Raw genomic sequence first — 27234 nt, 5'->3', positions numbered from 1 at the left:
GGATCCAGACCCAGAAGAACCTGTCATTAATGGATTATTTTTCCCTTTAAAATCATTGGCCTTATCACGTACTTATTAGCAAGCTTGGAAGAGTATGACCAGAGCGGTTTCTCTCTTTCTGTTTCTCTCTCCACCCTCTTATTTAAAGAGCCCCAAACCACTTCTCCTTGCGAAGGCTAAGGAAGCCAGCGTGCATGCTGACAAAGGCGCCTCTTCCAGCTGCCAATCGCAGCTTCCGACTGGATGCCCTACACTAACCACAAATGTGCACAGCGGCTTTCTGCAAGGATTCCGCCCAGCAACCAAACAAAACACCAGAGAGCCGATGGGGAGGCAGGGGCTCCCGCAGGTGGCCTCCCTGTGTGATTAGCTTCCGAGTTGCAGGCACAAACTTCCAGGAGGATGTGTGGAGAATGACCCTCACCTCCTGCCTGAGGATGGGCTCCTCAGATGCTGACCCAAACCATGCAGGCCCTACTCTGCCTTTCCAGCTTCTGAAGGAGTTGGCCGAATCACCTAAAGTCTGTTGTTGCCATGGTTGCTCGTATCTAATGATGTGAAACAGTCTGTTTCACAGACTGGATGGATGCCCCTTGAGGTCTCTGTGCTTCAGGGCAGCAAAAGTCTCCATAGCTGTAAGGTTTCCAGTAGAACTTCCTTGGGTGGGCCTTTTTCCAAAATGCAGTTGAGGAAGGTGGCTGCTCAGGGAAAATTCAATACCCTGTGTGGGGCCCATCAGAAAGTCAGCACCAATAAGTGGCTGTATCTCACACAGCTGTCATGCGGGCTAGGGGCAGAGGAGTAACCGGCTCCCCAGAAACCACTCCTCCTCCTCTCCAAGCCTCTCTCTAAGCATCTTTCCCTCAGCCAGGATCAAGCACTGATGAAGCAAGGGTGGGGGAATGAGACAGACAGACAGACAAGGAGGGAGGGAGGTAGGGAGGGAGCCCATGGCCCCATAGGTAGCAAATCCTCAACTTCTAACGCACATTTCTTGCAGGAACCGTTCTAGGTTGTGTCTCTGGGGCTGAGGAGATGGTTCAGTGGGTAAATACCACAGAAAGATTGTAACCCCCTCCGTCAGGGCACCAGCCCAGCTCCAGTTTCAGTGAGAAACCCTGTCTCAAGGGAATGAAGCAGAGTGACAGAGTAGAGACACCTGACAACCTCCTCTAGCCTCTGTACCACACATGTGCACATACACCACACACATACACTACACACTCACACACATGTGTACACACACACACACATTCACACATGTACACACACACATAAAAATAATAAAAGGAATTGTACCCCCATTTACACATGCCTCTTAAAATACAAACCTTGGACTCTACAGATAGCTCAGCCATAAATCCAAACTTACATGGACAAGTATGAACAGGAAGTGCTCAACACACCAGTGTCCAGTTACAAACATTTACTGACTAAAAAGGGTTTTTTTTGTTTTTGTTTTGATTTTGTTTTGGGTTTACTAGTGATGGGGTATGTAACCCGGGCTGACTTCAAACTACCTATGTAGCCGAGGATGACCTTACACGGCTGAGTTCTGGGGTTATAGACATGTGACACCATGCATGATTCATGGAAGCCAGGACCTTGTGCGGTGCATGTCGGGCAAACACGCTGACTGCCTGCAGCGTTCTTGGTGCATGTTTTCTTCTGTCACTGACCCGGTGAGAGAAAGACACAAACCATGCTACCCACATCCACTCACATCCTGACCGTGCTGCTGCGGATAGCCTGACTTCCTTTTTTCCCATGGGTTGGGCTTGATACATCAGCAAGACTGAGTGAGCACTATGCTAACGAGGCAAAAATAGAGAACTCGCCACTTCCATGTTCCCAAGTCCGGGATGCAAAACCAGAGCTTTTTTAGCTCTTGATGCCAAGCCTGACAATGGCCCATGACGACTTTCAGGTTGTCCTCTGTGGGGCCCTGTCTCCCTAGATTACATTTTAAAACATATTCCTCAGAGGCCTGGGGATGTGGCTCCATGGGTAGGATGCATGCCTAGCATAAACAAAGCCCTAGGTTCAGTCCCTAGCACCACGTAAAATGGAGTATTGTGGCACACACTGGTGATCCCAGCACTTTGGAGGTGAAGGCAGGAGATCGGGAGTTGAAGGACATCCTCAACTACCTAGTAAGTTGGAGACTGGCCTAGGCTACTCACAACACTGTCCAAAAACAGATAGAAATGTTAAAAAAGAAATTAAATTCCACTGGTGTTTTGACAGAGATGTCAAAATAAAGAGGAAGTTGCATCTCTCTGTTTAAATAAGTAACTGTGGGGTCAGTAAGAGGCTCAGCAAGCAAAAGTGCTTGCCACAAAGCCTGACTACCCTGAGTTCGATCCCTGGAACTTCCATGGTGGTGGAGCAGTTAGCAGTTTCAGAGGATGAAAGTTCGGTTCCCAGTACCCGCGTCCCCTTACCGCCATCTGTAACTCCAGTTCCAGAGAGCCCAACACCCTCTTCTGACCTCTGAAGGCATTGCACTCATGTGCCCCCACCACCACATACACATGCAGTTGAAAAATAACAAAATATCTGAAAAGAAAAATTCAGAATTATTTTTAATGTATGCAGGATGTATCCTTGAATGTGAGTAAATTTGGAAGTCTATAGCTGGGCGGTGCTGGCCCATGCTTTTAATCCCAGCACTTGGGAGGCAGAGGCAGGCGGATCTCTGTGAGTTCAAGGCCAGCCTGGTCTACAAGAGTTAGTTCCAGGACAGGATCCAAAGCTACAGAGAAACCCTGTCTCAAAAAAAAATAAATTGGGAGTCTATAACAATTTTTTGCTGGATTTAATAAACAGTCTACATTCCCTTAGCATGGCGCACAGTGGAGCCTCCATCAAAACACACACACACACACACACACACACACACACACGCACGCACGCACGCGCGAGCGCGCGCACGCACGCGCGCGCACAGTCAGCATGGCCCCTCCCACCACTTACCATTGAGTACTGCGGGACGATCCCATTGGCATCACCGTGATAGATGTAGACCGCGCCAGCAAAGTCATCCTCCTTAGGCGCACCGATGGCCACATCTGAGGGGGAGACAGCTAATTAGACAACTCACGTGGGGTAATATCAGTGCGGCTTCCTTCATTCCACTCCTCCTGTCTGAACACCCCGGTTTCACAACTTCTCCACTGTTCGTGACTCGAGCATTTAATCAGGCAAATGTTCTCCTACCATTGAAAAGGTGGGAAGTTACAAAAGCTGAGAGGAGTTTATTCCCAGGAAAGTGTCCCTTCTCCTCCTCAGAGGCAAGGACTCTGAGGTAAGCCATACCAGCATACCCTGCCTGTCAGGGTGCGTTAATGTGCAAGGGAAAAGGCCAACTTTATTTTAGGTGAAGGAAGTGGATCAAGTAACATTCGTGCCGCACGCACACCAACATGACTCCACAAATGGCAGCTCCTGGAACAAAGCCTGAATCTTGCTCCTTTTTCTCCCTTGTCTTCTAATAAGCCATGTGTCTGCTAATGTGAGATCAAGGGTCAGGGGCCAGGGGTACGTATTCCCATGACCTCGGGATGACAGTCCTCTCACTGAATAAAGCCATCTGTGGCCAATGGTGTGAAATATCGAAGGCTATCTGGTCTAAGCAAGAGCCACATCCCAGCCCTGCAGAAGTGGTTCCTAATGTTTGTATATTCTACATACAGTCAGGGAGAGAGGGATTAAAAAGACCAGAGAGAAAAGCCAAGAGGCTGTGGAGGGTACCAAGAAGAAATGGGCACTACGTGCATATACCACTCATTCTTCTGACAAATGCATACTCAACCAGGCTGATGTGATCAGGGAAGGAAATACCGAATTCTCTCCTTATTCACTTCCCCAACAACATGAGAGAGCATCCCAGATGCAGAGGCAAACATTTTGCGATAAGAAGCAGTCACCAGTGGACCAGTCCCAGAGGCCACCACAAGCACACAGAACAGAGTGCAAAGCTGATGAGACTGGATTGCGCAGAAGTGACTGTCTGGTGCCCAGTCCATCTCTAAGACCTGATCGCTCTCCCCGTGGGAGCTGCTGTGCTTTCAGGGGTGGGGTGGGGAGTTCAAGATTCAGTCACAAACAAGGGACAACCACACCGGGTGGGACCCTGTGCCCCAGAGAGGCCTACTCACCTGGGAACCCATCATCATCAAGATCACCCAGGTTGGCAATGCTCTCCCCAAAGTGTGCATTGTAGGCACCATCTCCAGTCAGGGACAGCTGTTCCTCAAGGACTCCCTGGGAAACAGGATGGAGGTGGAGGGAAAAAAGGAGGGGGGCAAAAAAGCACAATGAGAATTCGGAGCTCAGAACACCACCCTCTCAGGGTACAACCATGGACAGGAAACAGCTGGGCAGAATCATGGGAACCCAAATCTCTTTCCTCACAGCAAAGCCAAGCCTTTCACATATGCAGTGGGAGTCTCCAAATAGCCTGAGATAGGCTTTAGGAAAAAGATCATGGCAGGTGGACCAATGACCGAACATGACCTGGCCAAATTCAGACAGGTAAGCCTTTCCTTTCTGTGTCCCCACAGTGTCCTTCCTCTCTGCTCACCTCTCCACCCCGGTTTTTCAAGACAGGGTTTCTCTGTAGCTTTGAGCCTGTCCTGGAACTAGCTCTTGTAGACCAGGCTCGGCTTGAACTCAGAGATCCGCCTGCCTCTGCCTCCTGAGTGCTGGGATTAAAGGCGTGCGCCACCACCGCCCGGCCCTCTCTACTCTTCTTATAGCCTAACTCTTCCTCCACAGTGTTTCTGTTTTCTCTGGATCTCACTGTGTAGCTTCTGGCTTTTCTCGATGTAGACCAGGCAGGCCTCAAATTCACAGAGATCCTCCTGTCTCACCTGTTGAATGCTAGGGTTAAAGGCATGAGCCACCACCTAGTCCAACACTGTTTTAAGGTGCAACAGAGAAAGAAATGGTCAACCTTTTCCCCTGCCCTAGCTCCTTACCTGACCCTTTCCTCTGGTTTTCTAAATCATAAGGAGAGGATCTCCTGAGGCCTCCTCTCCTCAGTACAGATGAACTGACTGGGTTTGTCTATAAAGAAAGTGTATATGATGGTTCAGGACCAAGGTTCTAGGCTCAGTTCAGGAAGAGAGGAGTCAGGCTCAGGGAGGAAGGCCCTCCCAGCACGGTGGCGTCCTGCCCAGCCCTGCCCAGTGCCTCACTGTAACCTTGTGTCTCTGCCCTCTTGAGTCTCCCACCCAGGACATCAATGCGAGATTAAAAGTGGCCTGTCTTTCCTTGGAGCTGGCCTTCAATACATCTATTTCCTTCCTCAGATTTCTGACTCTTTGGTTTTTGTTAGAGAGGTGAAGGTTAGATTCTGGTAACCAAAAGAGTGCACATTTTCCATTTTTTCCTTCTCTCGTGTCTGAGTTTGTCACTGAGGTTGTTTTGCACAGAACATGCATTGGCAATCTTGTCAGAGGGTCCTGGTTCTATACTCATTGGTACCTGCGGTCAGGGGTGCCACACATGTGACTCAGCTTTGAAATTCTTGGGCAAACAGGAGAGGGGGCAATATATGGCCGGAGGAGCACTCCAAGATGCCCATGGTCCCCCTAATGACTGGCATACTGGTGTGGGAGGTCCTTCTGTCTATGTGTTGCTTTTATTGGTTAATGAATCAGCTTGGCCTGATAGGGTAGAACAGAGCTAGGCAGGGAAGACAAACCGAATGCTGGGAGAAAGGAGGCAGAATAAGAGAGAAGTCATGTAGCCCCACAAGAACCTTGCTGGTAAGCCACAGCCACGTGGCAATACATAGATTAATAGAAATGGGTTAAATTAATATGTAAGAGTTAGCCAATATAAGCTAGAGCTAATGGGCCAAGCAGTGATTTAATTAATACAGTTTTTGTGTGATTATTTCAGGACTAAGCAGCCAGGATGTAACTAGTGGCTTCCTTACAACAACATACAAATACCAGGTCATTAAAATACCTGGTGTCTGCAGGCTTAAGAATCTTTATGTCTTCCCTGGTGAGAGGCATTAGGAACCTACACACATACCACAGTCCATCACGCCAGGGTCTGTATTTTGTTGTGACTAAATTTCCATTGCTATAAACAGTGCTTGCAGCTTGAAGAAATTCATAAAGAATTCTGATGATTTGATTTATATCATTGGTGAGACACCACCCCAAAACACAAAAGATTGTCCCTTGGTGTCTGGGAGTATTGGTGCCTGAACCCCTAGCATATTGAAACCTCAAATGTACAAATTCCTTATATAAATAATGCAGTATTTGCATAGGACCAATGGATGCTTACCCCTATCCTTAAAGCACAGCTAGATTATTTACAATGTCTAATACAATGCAAATGATATGCAAATACATTTTACATTATGTCATTCAGGGACCGATAGCAAGGGAAAAGTCTAAACACAGTCAGTAGGACACAATGTATTCAATCTGTGGTTAGTTAAATCCAAACACTCTTGGTCACAGATGGCCAGTTCCGTAATTCTTCCTGGTAGTGTGCTGGGGACAGCCCCAAGTCCTTCTGGGTATGTATATCCATCTGTGTCTGGTCATCTTGTTTAGACCACAAGGCACTTCCCATTTTGTAGAGGAAGAAGTAATCAATTTCAAGCTACTTTCTCATCCTTCACATATAAGATTTCACAGGATTTATCTCCACTCCTCCACAGTGTGATGCAATCACTAACCAAGTGGGCTGTGGTTCAAAGGGAGCAAGAATACCCTGGCACGTAGAGCAGCCATATAGTAGTGCAGTGTGTTAGACCAAGCATGGCAAGTGTGGTCGAACACTTGGAGTCTGCTTTGTCTTGGGTCTCCTGCCTCTACTGGTTACTGCGCTGTCTTCTTTCCCAAGATCCCAGCCACCCAGCCTCCACTAGCTGCAGAGGAGGAAGAGGCACCTTTGCATGTGTCTCTCTGCTTTACGATTCTGCAGAACCAGGGACACTCTGCTGACAGCCCTTGGCCAGTTTATCAGCCGTTAGCCAGCACGGACTCCATGTTGACCTAGGGAAGAGTCCTGTTACCTCACCACTCAACCCATAGGCATCTTCCCGTTGGGAGCTCAGGCCCAGTCCAGTTTATATTTCTACTGAATTCCTACTCCTTCCTCAGATTCCTCACAGACATCCTATCCCTGCCTCTCCAGAAAGATGCATATAAACTCTCAGAGGGGTGACAGAGCCCAGAGATGAAGCCAGCTTGCTGAGGGAAAATCCCTCTACTTTTGAGCTGTGAAATTTGAGGCAAACTGAGTTAATGTTACTGAGCCTTGATTTATTTCATCTGAAAAATGGAGACCCTTTCAACCATGTGTATAGCAGGCTTATATGACTCAGAGAAAGCAGGAAAAACCATACACGGCACCCAATAGCCACTAAGCTTCTCTCTAGGTCCCACGCTGTATAAAAATTATCCTTTAATGGACCATAAAGCCTTTCCTTGCAGAACTCAGGCCTTCATCTCCTCTGGGTAACATGGCCCAAGATGCAATTTTCTTCCAGTGGGATCCAGTGGGTGCTAGCCACTATGGCTAGACAGATGTCCCTCCCCGTTCCCAATCTCCCCATTGCCCCATATTGTACTCACATTTCCTTTGCTGAGGTAGACAGTAACCTGCCCTTCATCTCTGACCTCAGAAAACATGGGGGCTCCCACGAGCAGGTCAGAGAGGCCGTCCATATTTAGGTCAACTGCACACAAGGAGGAGCCGAAGTAAGAGCCCATCTGCAAACCGAGTTCAATCACGACAACATGTTCAGAGGCTGTTCTTAAACACCGCGGCCCTTGCTCCGTCAGCCCATGTCCCCAACCCCCCAGAAGCTGTGTTAGCTGAGCAAAGAGAGACAGACCCCACAACTGGGGATCTTCTAGTCAATAAGAGACCAAAGCTCTCCAGCTTACAGGCCCCTTTCCTAGAGCCCTATCAGGGGCAGGTAAAGGGACAGTCCCCAAGAATGAGACATTATATTTATATATGCGCTCCATATACCAGATATTTGACAAGGCATAGCAAGCAGGAATATGAAGTCTCACAACACAAGCAGGTAGGAAAAGAAGACACGGGGCACATACCCTCTCCAGTCTTACACAGAGTAAGAAGTAGGCATGAGCTGACATGACAGAGGAACCCACAACTCATGTTCTCTCGTGTTTGATAGATGGGGAAAAGGGGCCAGTTTATACTAGATCTTCTTGAATCAGAGTGTAAACAGTAACCTGGTACCTTACTATTCTGTGTGTATGTGATGTGTGTGCGTGCTTGTGTGTGTTGCAGTGTGCGTGTTCATGTGTGTGCCTGTTCATGTGAGTGCACGTATGTAGATGTGTACAAGGACACAGATATGCAGGTACATGCGCACATTTCCACCTCCCCAGTGCTGAGGTTACAAGAGCAAGCCACCACTCTCGGCTTTTTCACATGTACTCTGAGGACCTAAGGATCACACCCAGGTCCTCATACTTGTACAAGACGACTCTGTGACTAAGCCCTCTCCCTTGCCCCAGTATCTGTTATTTTATATCCAGTGCCTCCGACACAAAGACCAAAGATCCGGGCTTTTGCCTGGATGAGTAGAATAAAATAATAACCAGCAGCTCAAGCGCCCTTGTAGGCGGCATCTGAGCTGGCAGTGTCTGAGCCAAGTGAGTGGTGGGGATTGCAGCAATCCAGAGCCCAGGGGCCCAGCTGCAGTAGCAGCCCCACCCAGCTGTGGCTAACATCACCAGGAGAGCTGGCTCCCAGATCACCAGCTTTTCCATTTCCAAGACAATACCTACATCTTGACTTTCAGTACCTATTCCAAATGCTGACGACGTGCTCATTTTTTTTAATACCAATTGCTGTGGGATTGGTGGCCCCGGGTTGTAATTCTGAAAGCAGAGGTACGAGTACCCTAAGTTCAAAGCTCGCCTGACAAACTTAGCAAGACCCTCCCTCTAAAGTAAAAGTAGGGGCCCGAGAGATGACTCAGAGGTTAAGAGCATACACTGCGGCCTACAGCCAAGCTGAGCAGCTCACAACTGCCTCCAACTTCAGGGACATATGACATCACCGCCTCCATCTCCAGGGACATGTGACATCATTGACTCACATGGATACTGCACTCACACACACATATCCACACACACGTACACACAGTTTAAAATTATAAAATAAATTCTTAGGTGAAAGTTGCAAAAGAGCTAAGGATATAGCTCAGCAGTAAGAGAGCTTTACCTAGCAGATTGAGATCCTAGGCTAATATCCAGTTCCGTGATAATTAAGTAAATAAGCAAATACTATGTTAGCCCTAAGTGTGCAGGCTAGACCTGCACTTAGGGGCTGCAGGTTTGAAACTTGTAACAAAAAAAAAAAAAAAAAAAAGAAGAAGAAGGTGCTATTGTTCTAATAAATGCTTTTAAATAGAAAAGCCTGGAATTTTGTCTTTCTTGTGAGACATATTGGCAGCTGACCTCATGGAGTTTGAGAGAGGCAGACTGAGCTCCAACCTGCTTCCTGCAGTTGACACTTGCCCTGGACTTAGAATGTTGCTTCGAAACCCAGGCCAGGCCAGATGAGTCAAGCCAAGAGCTGTTCTCTTGGACTGAGACCCAGGGGGCGATTGGCTTAACCGCAGCAGGCTATCTAGCTTGGTGTCTTCATAGGTGTTCAATCAAAAATCCTTCTGTTTTTTTAAAATGCGGACATTTCACCTGCTGAGGTAAGTCAAAGACACGTCTACATGTCAAGGACATGCTTTGGACCCAGCGCTCCTTAACTGGCAATCTTTGGCCGCTCAGAGTGTGTCTGCATTCACGTCTGAACCACAAACGTAGTGATGACCTTGTGCTGACTGTCGTAAGGTGCCCAACTCAATAGAGAGCAGACACCAGACAATTTGTACTGAAGTGGAGCCAAAGAGAAGCGGAAGTAAGTGGGTGGCTTTCTGAGTTGGAACTTCTGTTGTCTATGGAGCCCTGGACGAAAGGGCAAAGCCAGTGGCATCCTTGGGAAGCCCACGGATCATGTCCTCTCCCTAAGATAATGAAGAAGTCAGTATCCTCTAGCAATATACAGATGTCTACAGAAGGGAAAGGCCTACGTCAAGGTCAGATGGATGATGGTGAGCACAGCCGTGGCTGGAGATGCTGAGAGGGGACAGTGAAGATCACAGGAGGAAGGGAGGGTGGGAAGATGGGAGAAAGGAGGGGGAGAATTAGGAAGATGGCTATGGAGTTGGGGTACAGCACCTTGGCCCTGCAGTCTCTGCATGGAAAAGCACCACTCACCCTATCACAATGAGGCCATTCAAAGAGGCATGTCCTAGAACTCTGAACGCTGACTCCTCAGGCAGCGCAGACAAGGGTTCTCAAAGGCTGCACGATTTTCCCTCACAGCGCCGACTCTCAAATCATCGTCCACACCTGACTCACTTCAACACAACTGGTCAAGGAAGGCCCTCTGCAAACCGAGGCTTTGGCAGAGAAGAGATACTGACAGGCGGATGCTCAGGGAAACAGTGGGGGCAGGGTCCAGTTCTGCAGGCCCTCTGATAGAATGCTCACACTTTCTTTCACGTGTGGACACATTACCAACAACCACAACCATCCATTTATCATACGAGTCCGGGGCTCTCTCAGTCTTATACACCACCAAGAGTATGGAACTATTTCTTTTCTAATTTTAGAGTTGCTTAGAAAATTTGTTTTGCAAATCTTTCACCATTACTATCTGATGCTAACGTTTCAGGTTTTGGGAAATGTTAAAATAATGCATGCCAGCACACTTGCGAGGGCTAAAGGCAAAGCCAAGTTTGTGGGTACATTTTTTATGCAAAGGTTATGATCATTATACACTGAGTGTGCACATTAGGGTTGTTAAAACTGCAACCATAGGGAAAGAAATAACAACTAAGCATAAGCGGGGCTTTTGGGATTCTGAGCGAGGCTACAGCTCACTGGTGGAACATGGAAGGTTTCCAGGCTGGTGCGGAGCAGGAAGAATGCAGAGCCGGGGTGAAGCAGGAACCAGGAAAAGCAGGCCAGGAAGGAAAAACCATTGTTTCCCCAGGGAAACTGCAGGAGAAGCCTCCTGGCAGCTCCCTCCCATATTCCACACATCCAAAGCTTTGTGACGGAGCCCACTAAAGCCTCCTACAGCCTCCATGAACCCGCAATCCTTCTAGCCCCCACGTGTCCCACTGAGCCACGCCCCCCCACGCGTATCCCACTGAGCCACCTAGCTCAGTCACACCTTCCTGCTGATCTAAGCCAAAAAAAAAAAAAAAAAAAAAAAAAAAAAAAAAAAAAAAAAAAAAAAAAAAAAAACCACGGGCAGGAGAGGGAAACCCAGGAAAAGGATGTGAATGAATCACCGGAACCATTCTACTGCTGAATCTCATGGGTTACAGTGGAAACTTTCAGGGAACAGGGAGGGAGATGGCCTGGGAGGGCGTCATAGAACCCTTTTCCAAGACAGCTTCAGAAATGGCTTTGTGGCCATTTGCTTCTCAACCTTCTAAGAACACTAAGAACACTGAGATATAAAACCATTACCCAAAAAGTCAGGTCAGTGTGATAGAGTTGCCAAACAACCAATTACACACACACACACACACACACACACACACCCCTCGTAATGTTTTAAAGAACTTTATAATTTCTGCTGGGCTGCATCCCTGGCTACACACAGCCTAGACAGGTTGTGGATTGAACACCTCTGTACATGAGCTAGGTGTAATTTTCTCCATGGGATAGCAATCCTCCTGGCAATGACAGTCAGGGGTGGGTCAAGGACATGAACAGAGGGGGAAGCATCAGGCAGATGGACAGGGAAAATTATAGGTACCTGATCTTTCTGGCTTTGATTGTGTGTGTGCCTGAGACAGTTACAGGAAGACCAAAGTGAAGGAGGGGAGAGGCAGAGAGACAGCATGCATCATTTGGATGCCAGCACTCAGACCGTGACACCTTCTAAAACAAACCCACAACTTAGCCGTGTACAAACTCATCTGTTACATGTCTGCCCCGGTGCACATGAGCAGTCAAGTTATACACATCCTCGAAGGGAACGGACTCCCACAGGAGCCGCATCAAAAACTCACCTTTTTTCCTGATGCCTGGAAAATCTTTATTAAGGTCCCTGATCTCCGGTCAGCTCTAAATATATAAACCTGCGGGACGAAAACAGAAGAAACAAACCCGGTCAGGGTGAAAGTGCTGGCGACAGATACTTAACGCTGTCTGCCTGTTGTCCCTCACAGGTGTGTACACGGGTTAACGGTAAGGACGGTGCCAAGAGAGCGGTCGGCAAGTGCCAATCCTGGGGTGGAAAGGATCTCCACATCTTCCGAACCACATCGTGTTCACAGAGGCCTGGAAGGACCCCAGTTAGAACTGAGCGATTCAACTCTAGGGGAGGGGATAGATAGGTAGGCTTTCTCTTTAAGTTGACTCCTTCAGTCCTGGGAGTTAGAGCTTTAATGATGTCACAAGCTAAGACAAAGCGGGGAAGGCGAGCACAGGAGAGAACCTCTCCAACATGATTCTTTCCACATAACAGTTAGAATTCTGGAGTTCGTGTGGATAAACACAGGCTTAGTTCAGGGAAATAAGCAATGAAACATTAAATCCCTTTTTGGTGAAATTTTTTTCAGAGACCATAGCACTATGAAGCCATTGATGCCTGAGTTGTTTTTCAAAAGAGATTTATTGATTTATTTTATGTATATGAGTGTTTTGCCAACATGTATATATGTATGTACGTGCACTATATTACATGCCTGGTGCCCATAGAGGTCAGGAGAAGGCATTTAACCCCCTAAAACTGGAGTTACAGATAATTGTGAGCCACTATGTGGGTGCTGGGAACCTAACTCTGGTCCTCTGCAAGAGCAACAAGCGCTCTTAACTACTGAACCATCTCTCCAGCCCCTCATCATTATATCTTCAAAATTTATTTCTGTGCTCCCTCTCCACCTTCCCGTGTGTGTATGTGTATATGTATGTATGTATGTGTGTGTGCATGTGTATGTGTGTGCATATGTGTGTATAAGTGAAAGTGTGTATGTGTGTGAATGTGTGTGAATGTATATGTATGTGTGTGTGTGAATGTATATGTATGTGTGTGATGTGGAGAGTCCAGAAGAGGGCATCAGATCTTCTGGAGCTGAGGTGACTGTGAGCTGCATGGTGCAGATGGTGGGAACTAAACTCAGGTCCTCTACTAGGGCAGCAAGCACTCTTAACCATTGAGCCATCTCTCCAGTCCCTCTGGTCACATATCATGCAAATATGAGCTCATGAGAACCAGGGTAAAGGGCCCTTTCCTAGGCTAAGGAGCAGCCATGTTGATAGGAAGGCCCAGTGCTAACACACCGGGACCTGAAAGCACCCAAACCCTAAAGGTCACAATGGAGAAGTCTGGTGGCCCTGCTTCCTCCCCAGACGGCGCCATCACCACTGGGGTTTTTCCTTCCACTGTGTAGAGGAATTCACGTGACTCAGAAAGAGTCAGTTCTGGACTGAGTTATCAGAGTTCAACTGTGCAGTCCTCAGCAGCCTCTGCCTCCAAGCCCTGAGGTATGTATTTAGTTTCGTTTCCAAAGGACCTCTCTGCACAGCCTCAGACTCCTGAAACAGTGCCTGCTGCCTGAGATGATCCAGAGAGGTGACCTCATGAGCGTGTCTCAGCCAAGCCTTGTCAGCTGACAGCTTCTGAGCTCGCTGACTTCTTGGCTGAAGGATGTGGGGTCCAGAACTCAGGGTTCCACTTCTCTGAACCACAGGAGATACGGTCAGATACCAACACTGGTCAACCCTTGGGACGATGAGCCCAGAATTTACAGCACTGTTCAGCTTTGCCCAGCACTTTTCCTGGTTCTCAGCTGGAGTCTCTCTTTGGGAGGGTTGTGGGGAGGGACCTCGCGGAAGATCAGTGGGAGCTGGTCTTGAGGTTAATTTTCTGGGGTGTGGATGCTTCCTTTCTGCCGCTATGCCTTCTGTATTGTGATGGAGCCTGTGTCCTCAGATGCTAAGCCATAAAAAACTCTCCTTTCCATAAAAAACTTCTTGACAGGGATGGAGTCGCAGCAATGAGGAAGAATAAGTACAACCAGCATAATAAACATGGATCTCCTGAGCAGGAGGGCCTGAACCGTGACATTGCCCACAGCCACAGTTCCCCTTAGAGGCCATGATTTCCAGAGAGCCTCAGAGGGCCCTGGACTATAGGGTGACCCCTACATTTTTGGCAGCTACACTAGAGAAAGCCATATCGACATGTTCCCTGGCTAGCCCTGGTCTTGAGAACACAGTGGGGTTTTCTGCTTGTTTTTGTTTTGTTCTGAAACATGGGGGAAACAAGTGAAAATCAGGCATTATGAAGTTCTTAAGACCTACAGATGAGATCTGATTCCATCAGGTCAGAGTCGCGTGGGAAGGTGGAGGCACTTGAGTTAGGACAGCAGTGGATGTTCTGGAGGGTACCATGACGTCAAGAACAGTAGTCTTTAAAATCACACCCAAAATCAACTGCAAACATTCTAAGCTTTCAAGGTGTGAACCCTCCAAATGTGACCAGAAGGAGACAGTCCATGCGGAGGACACCCATCAGTCTATGGGGAGGACTCCCCATCATTCCATGGGGAGGATGCCCATCAGCCCGTGGGGAGAAGCCCATCAGTCCATGGGGATGACTCCCCATCAGTCCATGAGGAGAACTCTCCATCAGTCCATAGGGAGGACTCCCTATCAGTCCTTGGGGAGGACTCCCCATCAGTCCATGAGGAGGACTCCCCATCAGTCCTTGAGGAGAACTCTCCATCAGTCCATGGGGAAGACTCCCCATCAGTCCTTGGGGAGGACTCTCCATCAGTCTTTGGGAGGACTCCCCATCAGTCCTCTACTTACTCATCAGCCTGCTGGGAGAGTGTTCAGGACAAAGCAAACCGGAAAAACCTCTGCAGGGCAGCATGCCCCCTCCTCTGCCTGATACTACATCATCATGCCTCGGGCTTTTCTCCTCACCTTTCCAATGCCTTCATCCTGCGGGGCACCTCCTACCACGTCAGTGATGGACGGATGAGAGAAGTGGCCAGCGGTCACTGCATAGCCTGAACAGGGAGGATAGAAAGTGAGGACATGCTTGAGGAAGGAAGTGAGATAAGAAAAAAATGCAGCCGAAGGAAACATTTCCTGGGTAGGTGTTCTGTCCAGACAGGATGCTCTAGCTAGTGTTGGGACATCAACCCTCTGGAGGACAGATGGCAGCTGTCAATCTCTTCATATTAAATAGTGTGTCTCGTAAAAATGAATGCTCACAGGGAGACTGTGAGGGCAGTAGCTCCTGACTGTCCCTAGGGAACAGGAGGGTGCTAAACACCCTGTGTGTCTCTGACTTTGGGAAATACGGTTCTAATGACACTGTGCACACACGAAAGCGCACAACTCCACGAATGAGATTACACATCTTTAGCAGTGCAACCCCATCCAGGTCAAGGAAACGAACATAGGGCCAGGGGCTCAGCTCAATGCCTGTGCATACTTGGTTCAATTCCTCATACTGCAAAGTATTCAATATCCTTTTTTGCATATAGACAAGCCAACCATGCTCAAGATTACCAAGCAAGATTCAAAGCCAACCTGCATGAGTCTGGAGTATCTTGCGGTTAGTAACTCTGCCGCATCCTTTTTAAGAGAGGAAACAGATACTGATGGTGGATGGATTCATGGTTGGGCGAGCAGATGGGCAATCAATGAGTCTGGGTTTGAAAGGAACCCAGAAACAAAGGAAAAAGGTCACCTGCGCTGGATTTCAATGTCTCCCGCCTTCCTCGGGCCTGGCTGGCAGGTTGAAATCACTCCTCTGGCAAGCAGATGTGTATGTTGCTGTCTCTTATTCAAGCTTTCCCATGACCTTCAAACCCTAATGCTGCAATTATAATGTTGACTCGTGACACATGTCGGCTACTATTGCTTTAGCACGGCTATCTCGTTTTCCCCGTGGTTGACATCTCTCGGCCTGAAGGCTCACATTACCCAAGACTGCCATGACGGATACCCACCCTCACTACTCCACGCTAATCCCTGCTGCAGATAAAGGCCTCTGGTTTGAACACAGAGAGAAACCACAGGTCCTGAAGTTCTCGGGACCTTTGTTCAAACCTATAGCCACTAAGGAGCTGTGACTCCCTGTGCCTTCCCTGTCTCAGCGTTGGGTCCTTTCTAGTTACTAAACATACAACACCCGGGGAATATGAGCAGCCCCCACCTCACGGAGCTCACATCTGAGCGGGAGGTTCGGTACCAGAGGCAGGTGCTTCCTCTGCAGCACACGCCCTGGGGTTGGGGGCTTCAGCATTCAAACCCCGCATCAGAAACCGTGGTTTACAACTGACTCGCTGCCTGTAAGCCATGCGACCTTGGCAAGTAATGTCTTCGCACTTCCTCACCTATTAACCGTAGACGGCGGTGAGAATGGCTGCCTTATAAGGTTGTTTCAGAAACCGGAAGAAATTACACACCGAGTTTCGCCCTGAGCAAATGCTTAGTAAGTGGTGGGTTAAGGAGCTGGATGCAGAAACACCCCAAAGCATGTGAAGTGCTACTGGGTTTGTGCAAAATGGTCATGGCAGCCACCTCCCCCCAACTCCTTACATCCTCCAGCAAGGTGTTTCCAGGGAATTCTCTATTAAAAAGGGGGTCAAGAGTTTCCCTTGGCTTGATTTATATACAGCAGGCATGAAAGACATTATTTTGTCATTATTAACTGTTCTAAATTTAGTTTATTTTTTAGTCCACTTTAAGGCCCAGACTCAAGCAAAGGCAGCCCATCTCTGTGTATGTTTTGCTTGTTTGTTACTTTTTGTTTTATGAGACGGGGTCTTGCTAGGTTGCCTCAAACTGACCTCCTGCCTCTACCTCCAGAGAGCTAGGATTACAGGTGGGCCACCGTGCCCAGCTTATTCTGTTCTAAATGAGCATGACTTCCTACCAGAACCTTCTCTGCCTCCTCCTCTCTCCTTCCCCCCCTTTCCTTCCCCCTCTCCTTCCTTACTTCCCTCCTTCCTTCTTCCTATCCTCCTCCCTTCTTCTGAAACAGCACCTTGCTATGAAGTCTAGAATAGACTTAATATTAAATGTCTTTGGTTTCCTAAACTTTCTCCTGCGTCTGTGGCCTCCAGAGTAGTAAGAACTATGAATTGAATACATGCTGCAGTACCCAGTCCAGGATCATTTTTGCCTGGCGGCTGCTAAATTAAATTATACCTATCTTCTTTCTAGACAATTGACAAACAAGAGGAATTCCCAGTGCCTCTGAGGTGAGCTCAGCTTTATGTCACTCAATATCATGGAAGTTCCGAGTCTTCCTGTTTGTACCTGTGACCAGGAAGCCGACACACTGTTTGATACTATCTCTAGGGAAAGCCAGGTTCAAGCTCATTCATTTTGTGTCAGGCCGTCTGAATGTGGCTGGCTGCGAAAGCGAGGCAAGGAGATGGTGATTCCCCTGGAGGCTCCCTCATCAGATTTTAACAAGACCATCCAGGTTGGATTGGGTTTCCTCTTTTGATCTCTCTACCACCCAGGTATGCAACTAGATGTTAAGAAACTCTAATTAAAGTGTAATTAATTATGAGTGATGGGTATAAGCCGGGCGGTGGTGGCGCACGCCTTTAATCCCAGCACTCAGGAGGCAGAGGCAGGCGGATCTCTGTGAGGTCGAGGCCAGCCTGGTCTACAAGAGCTAGTTCCAGGACAGGCTCCAAAGCTACAGAGAAACCCTGTCTTAAAAAAACCAAAAACAAAAAAAGAGTGATGGGTATAAAAGCCCACTACTGCTTCTTCCTGTTAATAAAGCAATAATCCACAGACTTGTGGCGATGATGACCACTGAGCCCGCCTTGTCACCTACAGACTCCCCAGCGACTCACCCAGGTAGGTATACCGCCTGTTCATAATCACGTCATCATTCAGTTTATAGTATGTGTTGTCCGTGAGATTCAGCACCTTGACTGTCCCAGCCCAATAAAATGAGCCTGGGGCACCCATGATCACCAGCTCCTAGGGGAAAAAAATCCAAAAGGAGACAGAGAGGGTTAGGAGATACATTGACAACCACAGTCACAATACCGCTTTAGGGCAACACACACAGTACCAGGTCCTGGGCAATCTGGAGTCTACCATGTAGCTAGGACTTCCAGGACTAAAGAAGAGCTTCCTAAGCGAGGGGACGGAATGAGTGACAGACCAAGTCCCTATGTTGGGCACCAATGAGGCTGCATGGACCCCTCCCACACACACCAGCTTCACGCTAAGATAAAACATGAATGGTGTACAATCATGTTCCTAAATCACGTGACTCCAAGAACCAGTGCTCAAGAGAACATGGCGGCATCAAGCCTGGCATAGTGGTGAACTCCTGTAATCCCAGCGCTGGGAAGTGGAGGCTGGAGGCTCAGGACTTCAGGGTCGGCTTGACTACACAGCGAGTTTAAAGGTACCCTGGGCTGCACGAGAAGTTGTCTCAATAAAAACATTGGCCAGTTAACTGGCTCTGCTGGTAAAGGGGGTTCTGAAAAGCCAGGCCAACCAAGTCCCAGTCCCAAAACCCAGGGTGGAAAGAGAGAACTGATTGTCCTCTTAACACCACGCATGTACGATGGCAGGCACACCTGCTCACTCTTGTGCGCAAGTGCACACACACACCCACATACGTGCACGCATGTGTCCAGATACATACAAAATGATAAATAAATACAATTTTAAAGATGGAAAGAAGGTCCCTAGGGGAGGGAGAGCACAAAGTGGTGAGGTATGCATGGAGAAATAAACAACAGGGAAAAAAATAAAATCTAAATCTTTTGTAAGTTAATTTTTAAAAAAAATACAACATGCACACACATGGCGCACGTACGCAGGCAAACATCAAGTAAGTCTTTAAAAAGAAAATAACTATATAAGGTAAAACAAAAACTTTAGGCACTGAGAGACAGTCTTGGGGTACGCTTGAACTTTAACTGAGATTAAAAATGTTTTGAATGACAAATCCGTATGAATACACAGACACAGACCAGGCGGCTGGGGCTCTCTGGTCCCTTCCTCCCTGGGCGGTAAGGCTGGGCAGGAAGCCTTTTCCCTCCATCCCATCCTTCCTTCCTCTATGACAGATCCCTTCCACAGTCACCAGGAGTGTGGCGCAATGCACACTCACTGTCCTCACACCAGTACAATGCACACTCACTGTTCTCACGCCAGTGCAATGTACACCCACTGTCCTCACTCCAGTGCAATGCACACTCACTGTCCTCACGCCAGTGCAATGTACACTCACTGTCCTCACTCCAGTGCAATGCACACTCACTGTCCTCACGCCAGTGCAATGCACACTCGCTGTCCTCACTCCAGTGCAATGCACACTCACTGTCCTCACTCCAGTGCAATGTACACTCACTGTCCTCACTCCAGTGCAATGCACACTCACTGTCCTCACTCCAGTGCAATGCACACTCACTGTCCTCACGCTAGTGCAATGCACACTCACCGTCCCATCCACTCGCTCTCCTCACACTGGTGCAATGCACACTCACCGTCCCATCCACTCGCTCTCCTCACACTGGTGCAATGCACACTCACCGTCCCATCCACTCGCTCTCCTCACACTGGTGCAATGCACACTCACTGTCCCATCCACTTGCTCTCCTCACACTGGTGCAATGCACACTCACCGTCCCATCCACTTGCTCTCCTCACACTGGTGCAATGCACACTCACCGTCCCATCCACTCGCTCTCCTCACACTGGTGCGAGAGCAGCACTAGTTCTCACAGGGTGTCTGAAGGACAAACCATGACTTCAACAGAGGAGAGAGACTCTTCCTGGCCTCGAGCTTGAAAAGGGATTTGTAGTCGACGCCCAAACACAATTGGCACTGGAGGGCATGAGTGACGCCCCCAGGACCAGTCGTGTACACAGTGGAGCAGTCTCCTCATTGTTCTAAGCCATGGTTCTGAGCCACAGCAGGAAGTGGCAAAGGCTCTGCAGGGCGCCTCCCCCACCCCCCGTGAGGGACCCACTGTTTGCTTGTGATATGAATTCATCCCTAAGAAAGACTATGCAGTTACTACCCCCTGCTCCTTCCCAAGTGTCACGAAGTATTCAACACAGTCATCTCGTTCCTTAAAAACCTTAAAAGCTGGCTGGAAGCCTAGCTTGTTTGTAAAGTACTTGTCGCACAGGCATGAGGACCTGGGTTCAATCCCAACACCCAGAAAAATCCAGGCATGGTGGCATGCACCTAGAATGTTAGCATGGGGAGGAGGAGACAGGCAGCTCGCTGGGGTTCACTGGTCAGCCAGGCTAGTCAGCAAACTCCAGGTTCACTGAGAGATGACTCAAAGAAATAAGGTGAATGGCCCCTGAGGAACAACACATGAAGCTGGCCTTTGGCATCTATGGATGCATGCACACACGTGTGTATATATATGCACATGGATGTGTGTACATACATACATACATACATACATACACACACACACTAATAACAATAAAATTTAAAGCATAAAGACAAAGCTCCTACTTTTTTTCCCTCTTCTCTTAGCCATCACACACTCTCTCTCATCTCAGTCCACACAGGCAGACTCAGTCAAACCTGCGCCCCTCCTGGCCGAATTCAAGGGAGACACTGCCTTCCTGGAAGCCTGCTTTTTTGGCCTCTTCTAGTCCCTGTGAGTGGTGTCTGGGTCCTTTTTGGTGCTATTCACAAATGTCAGAAAAATATGATCAATCTAAGCTCTTTGTCATGAAGGAACAGCCAATGCCAATGTCGCACACAGATACACACAAGTAAAATACACAGTTGACTAAATCTGCTCCCTCAATAAACAGAATGGGCCTATCCCCAAGATGTCCCTCAGGTGCACGGTCATCTAGATGTGCCTGGCTGGCTGTGCCTGGAAGAAGCTGTCTGGTTTTGTGTGCCTGCTACTGGGTAGTACAACATCTTCTATTAAATCTGAGCCTAGGAATTTCACCTGACATCTCCATAGTGTGCTGGCCCTTCCTGGTCTCTGCTGGAAGCTTGGAGGATGTCACCACTGATAGTCTAGTCTACAAGACCAGCTAATGTCCGCAAGGACACAGGGCATCTGTAACTCGGAGACGATAGATGACTTCCAGGACACTGACCCATCCGTCAAGCAGACATCTCGGGTGGGAACCGTCAGGCCCAGCATGGCCACGTCCAGCAAGCTACAGCTCACGGCAGTGGCAGAGTGTGGAGGTCAGCAGGAGGGCAGAGGAGGGGAACGGAGCCTGCCGGATCCTTTCAACTACACTTCCTGTTCAGTTGCAGGCAGCTACAGTTCCCAAACTGAGGGAGACGGAGAGTTCAAAGACCTACTGTTTATAAGGGCCCAAAGCCTGGGAACCAGAGCTGAGGCTGAGGCACAGGCAAGCCAGGAGACCGCGGCTGGAGTTGGAAAACTAGGTGGCAAAAAGAAGGGCCTTCCCACCAGAGCCGTCCACCCTCTCCTGTGCTCTGGACACTCTGTCCCTACTTATCTGCAGAGCCAAGGAGGCAAATGGCAAGGCACCGAGGCTATCTCGGGCTCTGAGACCCCTCCTTCTGGTCACCCTTAGTTTGTACTGCTGCCTGGGCCCAGTGCCTACATGGCCCTGTCCTCCCCACCCTTGGCAATGCCCAGTTCTAATGCCCCCCTCTCCAACTTACAAGCTGATAGAGCCAAAAAGATACACCTGCCCCTCTCCCCCCAGGAACCCTTGTCCCTCAGTTCCTGATCAAAAGCTTAATGAATTCTAATTTCTTCCATGAATTGACCCTCTCTTCTATCCTCATGGGGAAACATCTCCACAGCACACCACCCCACGCTGAATCACTCAAGCCTAACTCTGCCTGTGGGCAGCCTATGCCTAAGAATATTCTAGAAGAAGCAGCCCTCCGAGTAGCCCAATACCTCATCCTTAAGACTGAAAAAAGAATATACCAAATTCACAGTCGGATGCCTTTGGACACACTGTGTGTGACAAACACTAGTGCACACGGCTTGTGTGGCACTCTAGTGCAAAGCCACAGTGAGAATGGGTTGTGTCCCGCCAGTAACCGTGGCTATGCGTGCAGGAAGTAGATGGGGATGGAGAGGCAGGAGGGCCCGGGGGGCTGCGGACAGCAGGAGTCAGATTTCATCAAAGGCAGATGGGAAGACATGGGGTGTCTGAGCAAGGACAACCACAAGGCCCTTGCTGTCTGTAGAGGGTGGTTCCGGGGCACTGCTGTCCTCGGGAGGCCAGGCTGGGGAAAAGAGGACAAAGGTTTTCCAGTGGGAGGGAGGATACAGAGAGAAAGTGGGTCTCAGTGATGGGCTGTAGATCGGTGAGATGGTGGAGGGGGGCAGGAGGAGATGCTCATTTTGACTCCTTCAACAGCTACAACAAATGGTGTTGCCAACCCCAGGCCCCAGCATGGAACTCTGTGTAGACCAGGCAGGTCCATCCTTCTGAACTTGGTATCCATGCTTAAGAGCTGTGCAAATGTCATGAATAAAATCGCAAAAGTAAATTTTACATTTTAAACGCATTTGTATTTTGTGTTGGGCCAAATCCATGGAGACCCTGGGCCACACGGTTTGAACACCGTTGCTATAGAGTCAGGAAAGGATGCTGGTATGAACAGGAGAGGTGAGCTGAAGGCAGAGTCTGAAGCAAAGCTCCTGGAGTTTACTCGTTTGAGATTGCAGCAGGGCGGTGGTGGCGCATGCCTTTAATCCCAGCACTTGGGAGGCAGGCAGCTCATGAAACCATGTATCTTTTCTTTGTTGCCTCTTAACCAGCTACTATATTACAAACTGTTTTCTCTTTGACTTTAGGAAGCATCTCTGCTACCAGGGCAATTCCACTCCTGACTTTTTAGAAAGAAAGCCTTGGGACCAGAGAATGCTCTATCTTGCCCCCTCAATGTCATGCATGCTCCTCTAGGAGGGAAAGGCACAGGGTCCTGAGAGTCAGGTCCTGGGCAGTGTGGAATCAGGGCCTCTGTCTCCAAGTAATAGGAGGCCATGGGGTCAGAATGTCAGGGTTCACTTTGCAAACTCCCTCGAGCTACTGGCCAGAGAACATATGGTACCACTCAAGAAAGGACCCGGGCTGGAGTGGAAAAAAAAAATTCCACAAGAGTGCAGCTACATGCCACCGTGAATTCACTAAGAACTGATCTGTAGGATTTAAAATGCTTAGACGGGAGAATGTATATTATGTACATTTGACCATGAGTTTTTTTTTTAAAAAAAAAAAAGGAAGAAGGGGCTAGAATGGTGACTCAGCAGTTAAGAGTGCTTGCAGTTCTCCATCAGAACCCAGCACCCAGGTCAGACAGTTCACAACCACGACTCCAGCTCCAGGAAATCCAACACCCTCTTCTGCCCTCTGTGGACACTGCACTCACACACACATACACAATGCACATACACTCATACATAAACACATAATTTATAAAATGTTATTTTTTTCAAAAAATTAAGGATCATGGGAGACAATCTGGGGTCAGTGAGTCAGCAAGTGGGGCTGGTGGCTCTTCTAGGAGTGTTGTGGCAGTCATCAGAGATGATGACATGAACGACCAGTCACCTGGGATGTGTTCTAGGGGCAGTCACCTGGGATGTGTTCTAGGGGCAGTCACTTGGGATGTGTTCTAGGGGTTAAACAGGATTTGGATGAGCTGGCAGTGCAAAGGGACTGACTTTTGGTCTTTGGCATGGATGGTACTGCTGCTTGCAAAACCAAGAGTGAAATGGCATGTAGCTGGCATGTGGCTAGCATGTAGTTGGCCTGTAGCTGGCCTGTGGATGGCCTGTGGTTGATATGCAGCTGACCTGTGACTGCCCTGTGATTGGCATGTAGCTGGCATGTGGATGGCATGTGGATGGCCTATGGATGGCCTGTGGATAGCCTGTGGATAGCATGTAGCTGGTCTGTGGCTGCCTCCCACAAAGATGTAGAACTCTAGAGAAGACGAGCATTAAATGAGAAAAGTTCCCTGGGGACTGCAGTGGTTCACTGTGTAAAGACACGTGGTCAATTCCCTGGGAACTGCAGTGGTTCACTGTGTAAAGACACTTGGTCAATTCCCTGGGAACTGCAGTGGCTCACTGTGTAAAGACACGTGGTCAATTCCCTGGGGACTGCAGTGGCTCACTGTGTAAAGACACATGACCCAAAGTCTGACTACCCGAGCTTGATCCTGGAACATGCATGTGGAAGGAGAGAACATTCTCCTGTCATTCTCCAACGGCCACATGCAAGTCGTGGGATACTTTCCCATACACATATGCACACACACAAGATAAAGAGATGCATTTTTCATAGAGTAAACAGTAGCTGAAAATGTCCTGGCCATCAAAAATCCTTCTGTTCCTGTCACTGGGCTCACTCCAGAGCCTAAGTCATCACAGTTCAAGGGATGGAAAACCTGGTGTGTGTAAAACTGCGTCTCTCTGCTAAGGAGGTGGAAGTGATGTGGCCCCCAGGTGACAGACATATCTTCAAACTGCTGTCAGCTCCTCCCACACAGCTCAGACCATGCCAGCTCTGTAGAACTCTCCCCATGAGCCAGCCCAGGTCCGCATACCCAAGCAGTCCCAGCCCATCAGGTGACCTTCATCAGGTTTAAAGTCCCCTGGTAGAAACACCAGAATCTACTTACTCGGGCTCAACTGCCCAGGACACCAGAAATCCCATCTCCGTGGCCCCCCAACCACAAAATGGAAAGGACCAAACACCCAGAAGGGAAAAGAAATAAATGCCATGTGGCTGACACCCACCTCAGTGAAGAAGCCTGACATCCCGGCCTGGCAGGAGCCATGTTCCTCCCCATATTTCTTCTTATACTCTGGAGGAAGGGGGAGAAAAGCAGACCACAGCCATGTCAGTGTGTGCCAGGCATGTGCAGATCTGACCACTTCCCCTACGCCTCTGTGGGCTGGGCCCAGAGATGCCATCCAGGCTGAGGCGCAGAAAGAAAGTTCAAGCTCTGAAGCCATCGGAGAGCCAGGCTGCCACGTGCCTCCGAGGATTACCTCCATCCATGGGGAGAAAGAGGAGAGACAGCCATAGCCGTTAGCCAGGAGGCTGGCGGCGGTTACTCCATTGACTTCAGAGAGGGCTAAGGTCCCTAGAGGATCCAGGGAGCTAAAAACAGGATTAAGAAACGGAACACTGTGGACATTCCCATGTGGAGTCCCCTGGAAGGAGGTCAAACCACCCAGAGAGACGCTCGGTATAGGCCCTGACAATCTCCTTTCTGCTGGGCAGCCGGAAGCAAGTCCCCCACCTGTGGGCTGAGGAAGAGGGGACTGGTCCCAGCTTGTGATCACACTCTCGAGGTGTGTGTGGCTAGTGTGTGCGAACACCTCATCTGCCACGTGTGCAGGAAAAGTGAACCAGGACTGGGGAGTTAGCTGAACTGATTAAGATGCTGGCTGTGTAAGCATGACCTATGTTCAGTCCCTAGAACCCATGTTTTCAAAAAAGTGAAGCAAGTGCACACTTGCAATCCCAGCACTGGGGAGGTAGACTCGGGAGAACCTGACCCTTGATGCCTGCTAGCAGATGGCATACAAGATTGACCTCTGCCCTCCATGTACAGGAGTGCACAAATGTGCACGCACTAACACATATAAACACGCTTGAATATGCACCCACATGCATACTGTCCACCCACAGGCACACCGTGCACCACTTGCACACTCAGCATAGGGGACATTTTTGCTGCTGTTCTCCTGTTAAGCCATGAGGGGAGAACGGGAGGCCACCTGAGGGTTGTTTAGCCAGCTTCAGGCTTCACTGCTCTTCTTCCCATCGTTTCATTGATTCTCTCATCCCTAGACACATATCTCTCCATGCATGAGCCGGCAAGAATCACCCAGGGTCACACAGCCACCTCACACGCAGACTTCTGCTGCTGTGGTCTCGTGGAGGTTTTACAAAGTGAGTGATTTTGCAAGATCAAGAGGTCACCTGGCTTTTTGAAGTCATCTCAGGAGCAGAGAGGAGGAAGTGGAGACCTGAGAGGGCCCTCAAGTGGCTCCAGTGCTGTGGCTATAAGGCTGCTGGAGACTATCAGGCTGGGGCTGCCCAGCTAATAGCCTAGTGACCCCTACCCTGTCCCCAAGGCTCTGAGCCATTCTCTAGTACCATTAAAGGCAATGGAGGTTTTTTGAAAGACACTAAATAAATAATACAAAGGAACAATGAAGTTATGATTGCTACAGATGCTGCTTCCTGAAGCTCTGAGTGTGTGCTCCAGGAGGAGGGGAGCAAGGCCCCAGGGAAATAGAAGGAAAAATTAAGTTTCCAACAACACATCACAGAGTCTGTAACATTTTCCAGGAAGTGGTCATTAATCCGGGCTAAATTACAATGCAACATTAATTGAGTTACTCCTCCCCCCCCCCCCCGGGAGGCTACAGTTCCTCCCGCCTTGCCATTGTGAGGAAGACTCCCCAGCTGTCAAAAATGGCCCAAAATCTCACAGTGGGGGCTGAGCAGAAGATAAGGGCAAAGAAATAAATCCTACATCAATTGTGGGATACAGAAATGATGCTAAGTGAAAATATATCTTGCCTCAGATAGCACAGCATGGGACTGGAGAGATGGCTCAGCAGTTAAGAGCGTTTGCTGCTCTTCCAGAGGACCTGGGTTCATGTTAGGCAGCTCACAACTGTCTGAAACTACAGCTCCTGGGGATTGCACATCCTCCTCTGGAACCTGCACACATACGTGTGTGCACATACTACACACACACACACACACACATGTCCTTTTTAAAAATAGCACAATAACAAAAAACGATCAAAATGCCCAACTTAAGCAGTTACTTACAAAACCTACAATGTCTGATAACTGGTTTTTACCATTAAAGCTGAACAAGCCACTGTAATTCTTGCATGAGAGCATGCGTGTGTTCCTGTGTGAATGTGGTTTCCACACAACTGCACAGTAAGAACGCGGAGGCCTGAGGCCCCACCCACCCTGGCTTGTTGAGTCACGGCCCTCATTGAACCCCAGGATCACCAATTACGCTAGGAGTTTCAGACACTCGGAGTCCCCACCTCCCCAGTGCTGAGGTGACAAGCCCAGACAACCACGATCCGCTTTTTATGGGCATGCTCCCTGGCAGGCACTTCACAGACTGTGCACCTCCCTGCGGCTGCAACTATAG

General features: G+C 48.9%; 1 protein-coding gene across 1 annotated transcript in view; it reads right to left on the bottom strand.

The window, feature by feature from the left end:
* The window catches only part of Itga9 (integrin subunit alpha 9), a 306519-nt gene that overhangs the window by 235497 nt on the left and 43788 nt on the right, over positions 1 to 27234 (bottom strand). Inside the window, exons 5-11 of the mRNA XM_057767071.1 lie at positions 24836 to 24903; positions 17936 to 18065; positions 15030 to 15115; positions 12107 to 12175; positions 7611 to 7748; positions 4161 to 4266; positions 2977 to 3071 (exon numbers count right to left, since the gene is read on the bottom strand). Of these exons, the coding sequence (XP_057623054.1) occupies positions 2977 to 3071; positions 4161 to 4266; positions 7611 to 7748; positions 12107 to 12175; positions 15030 to 15115; positions 17936 to 18065; positions 24836 to 24903 (692 nt within the window). The remainder of the gene's footprint in view (positions 1 to 2976; positions 3072 to 4160; positions 4267 to 7610; positions 7749 to 12106; positions 12176 to 15029; positions 15116 to 17935; positions 18066 to 24835; positions 24904 to 27234) is intronic.

Source organism: Chionomys nivalis, chromosome 4 (genome assembly GCF_950005125.1).
Source record: "Chionomys nivalis chromosome 4, mChiNiv1.1, whole genome shotgun sequence".
Taxonomy (NCBI): Eukaryota; Metazoa; Chordata; class Mammalia; order Rodentia; family Cricetidae; genus Chionomys; species Chionomys nivalis.
Note: the sequence above shows the minus strand (reverse complement) of the source record. Positions and strands in the feature narration are given on the sequence as shown.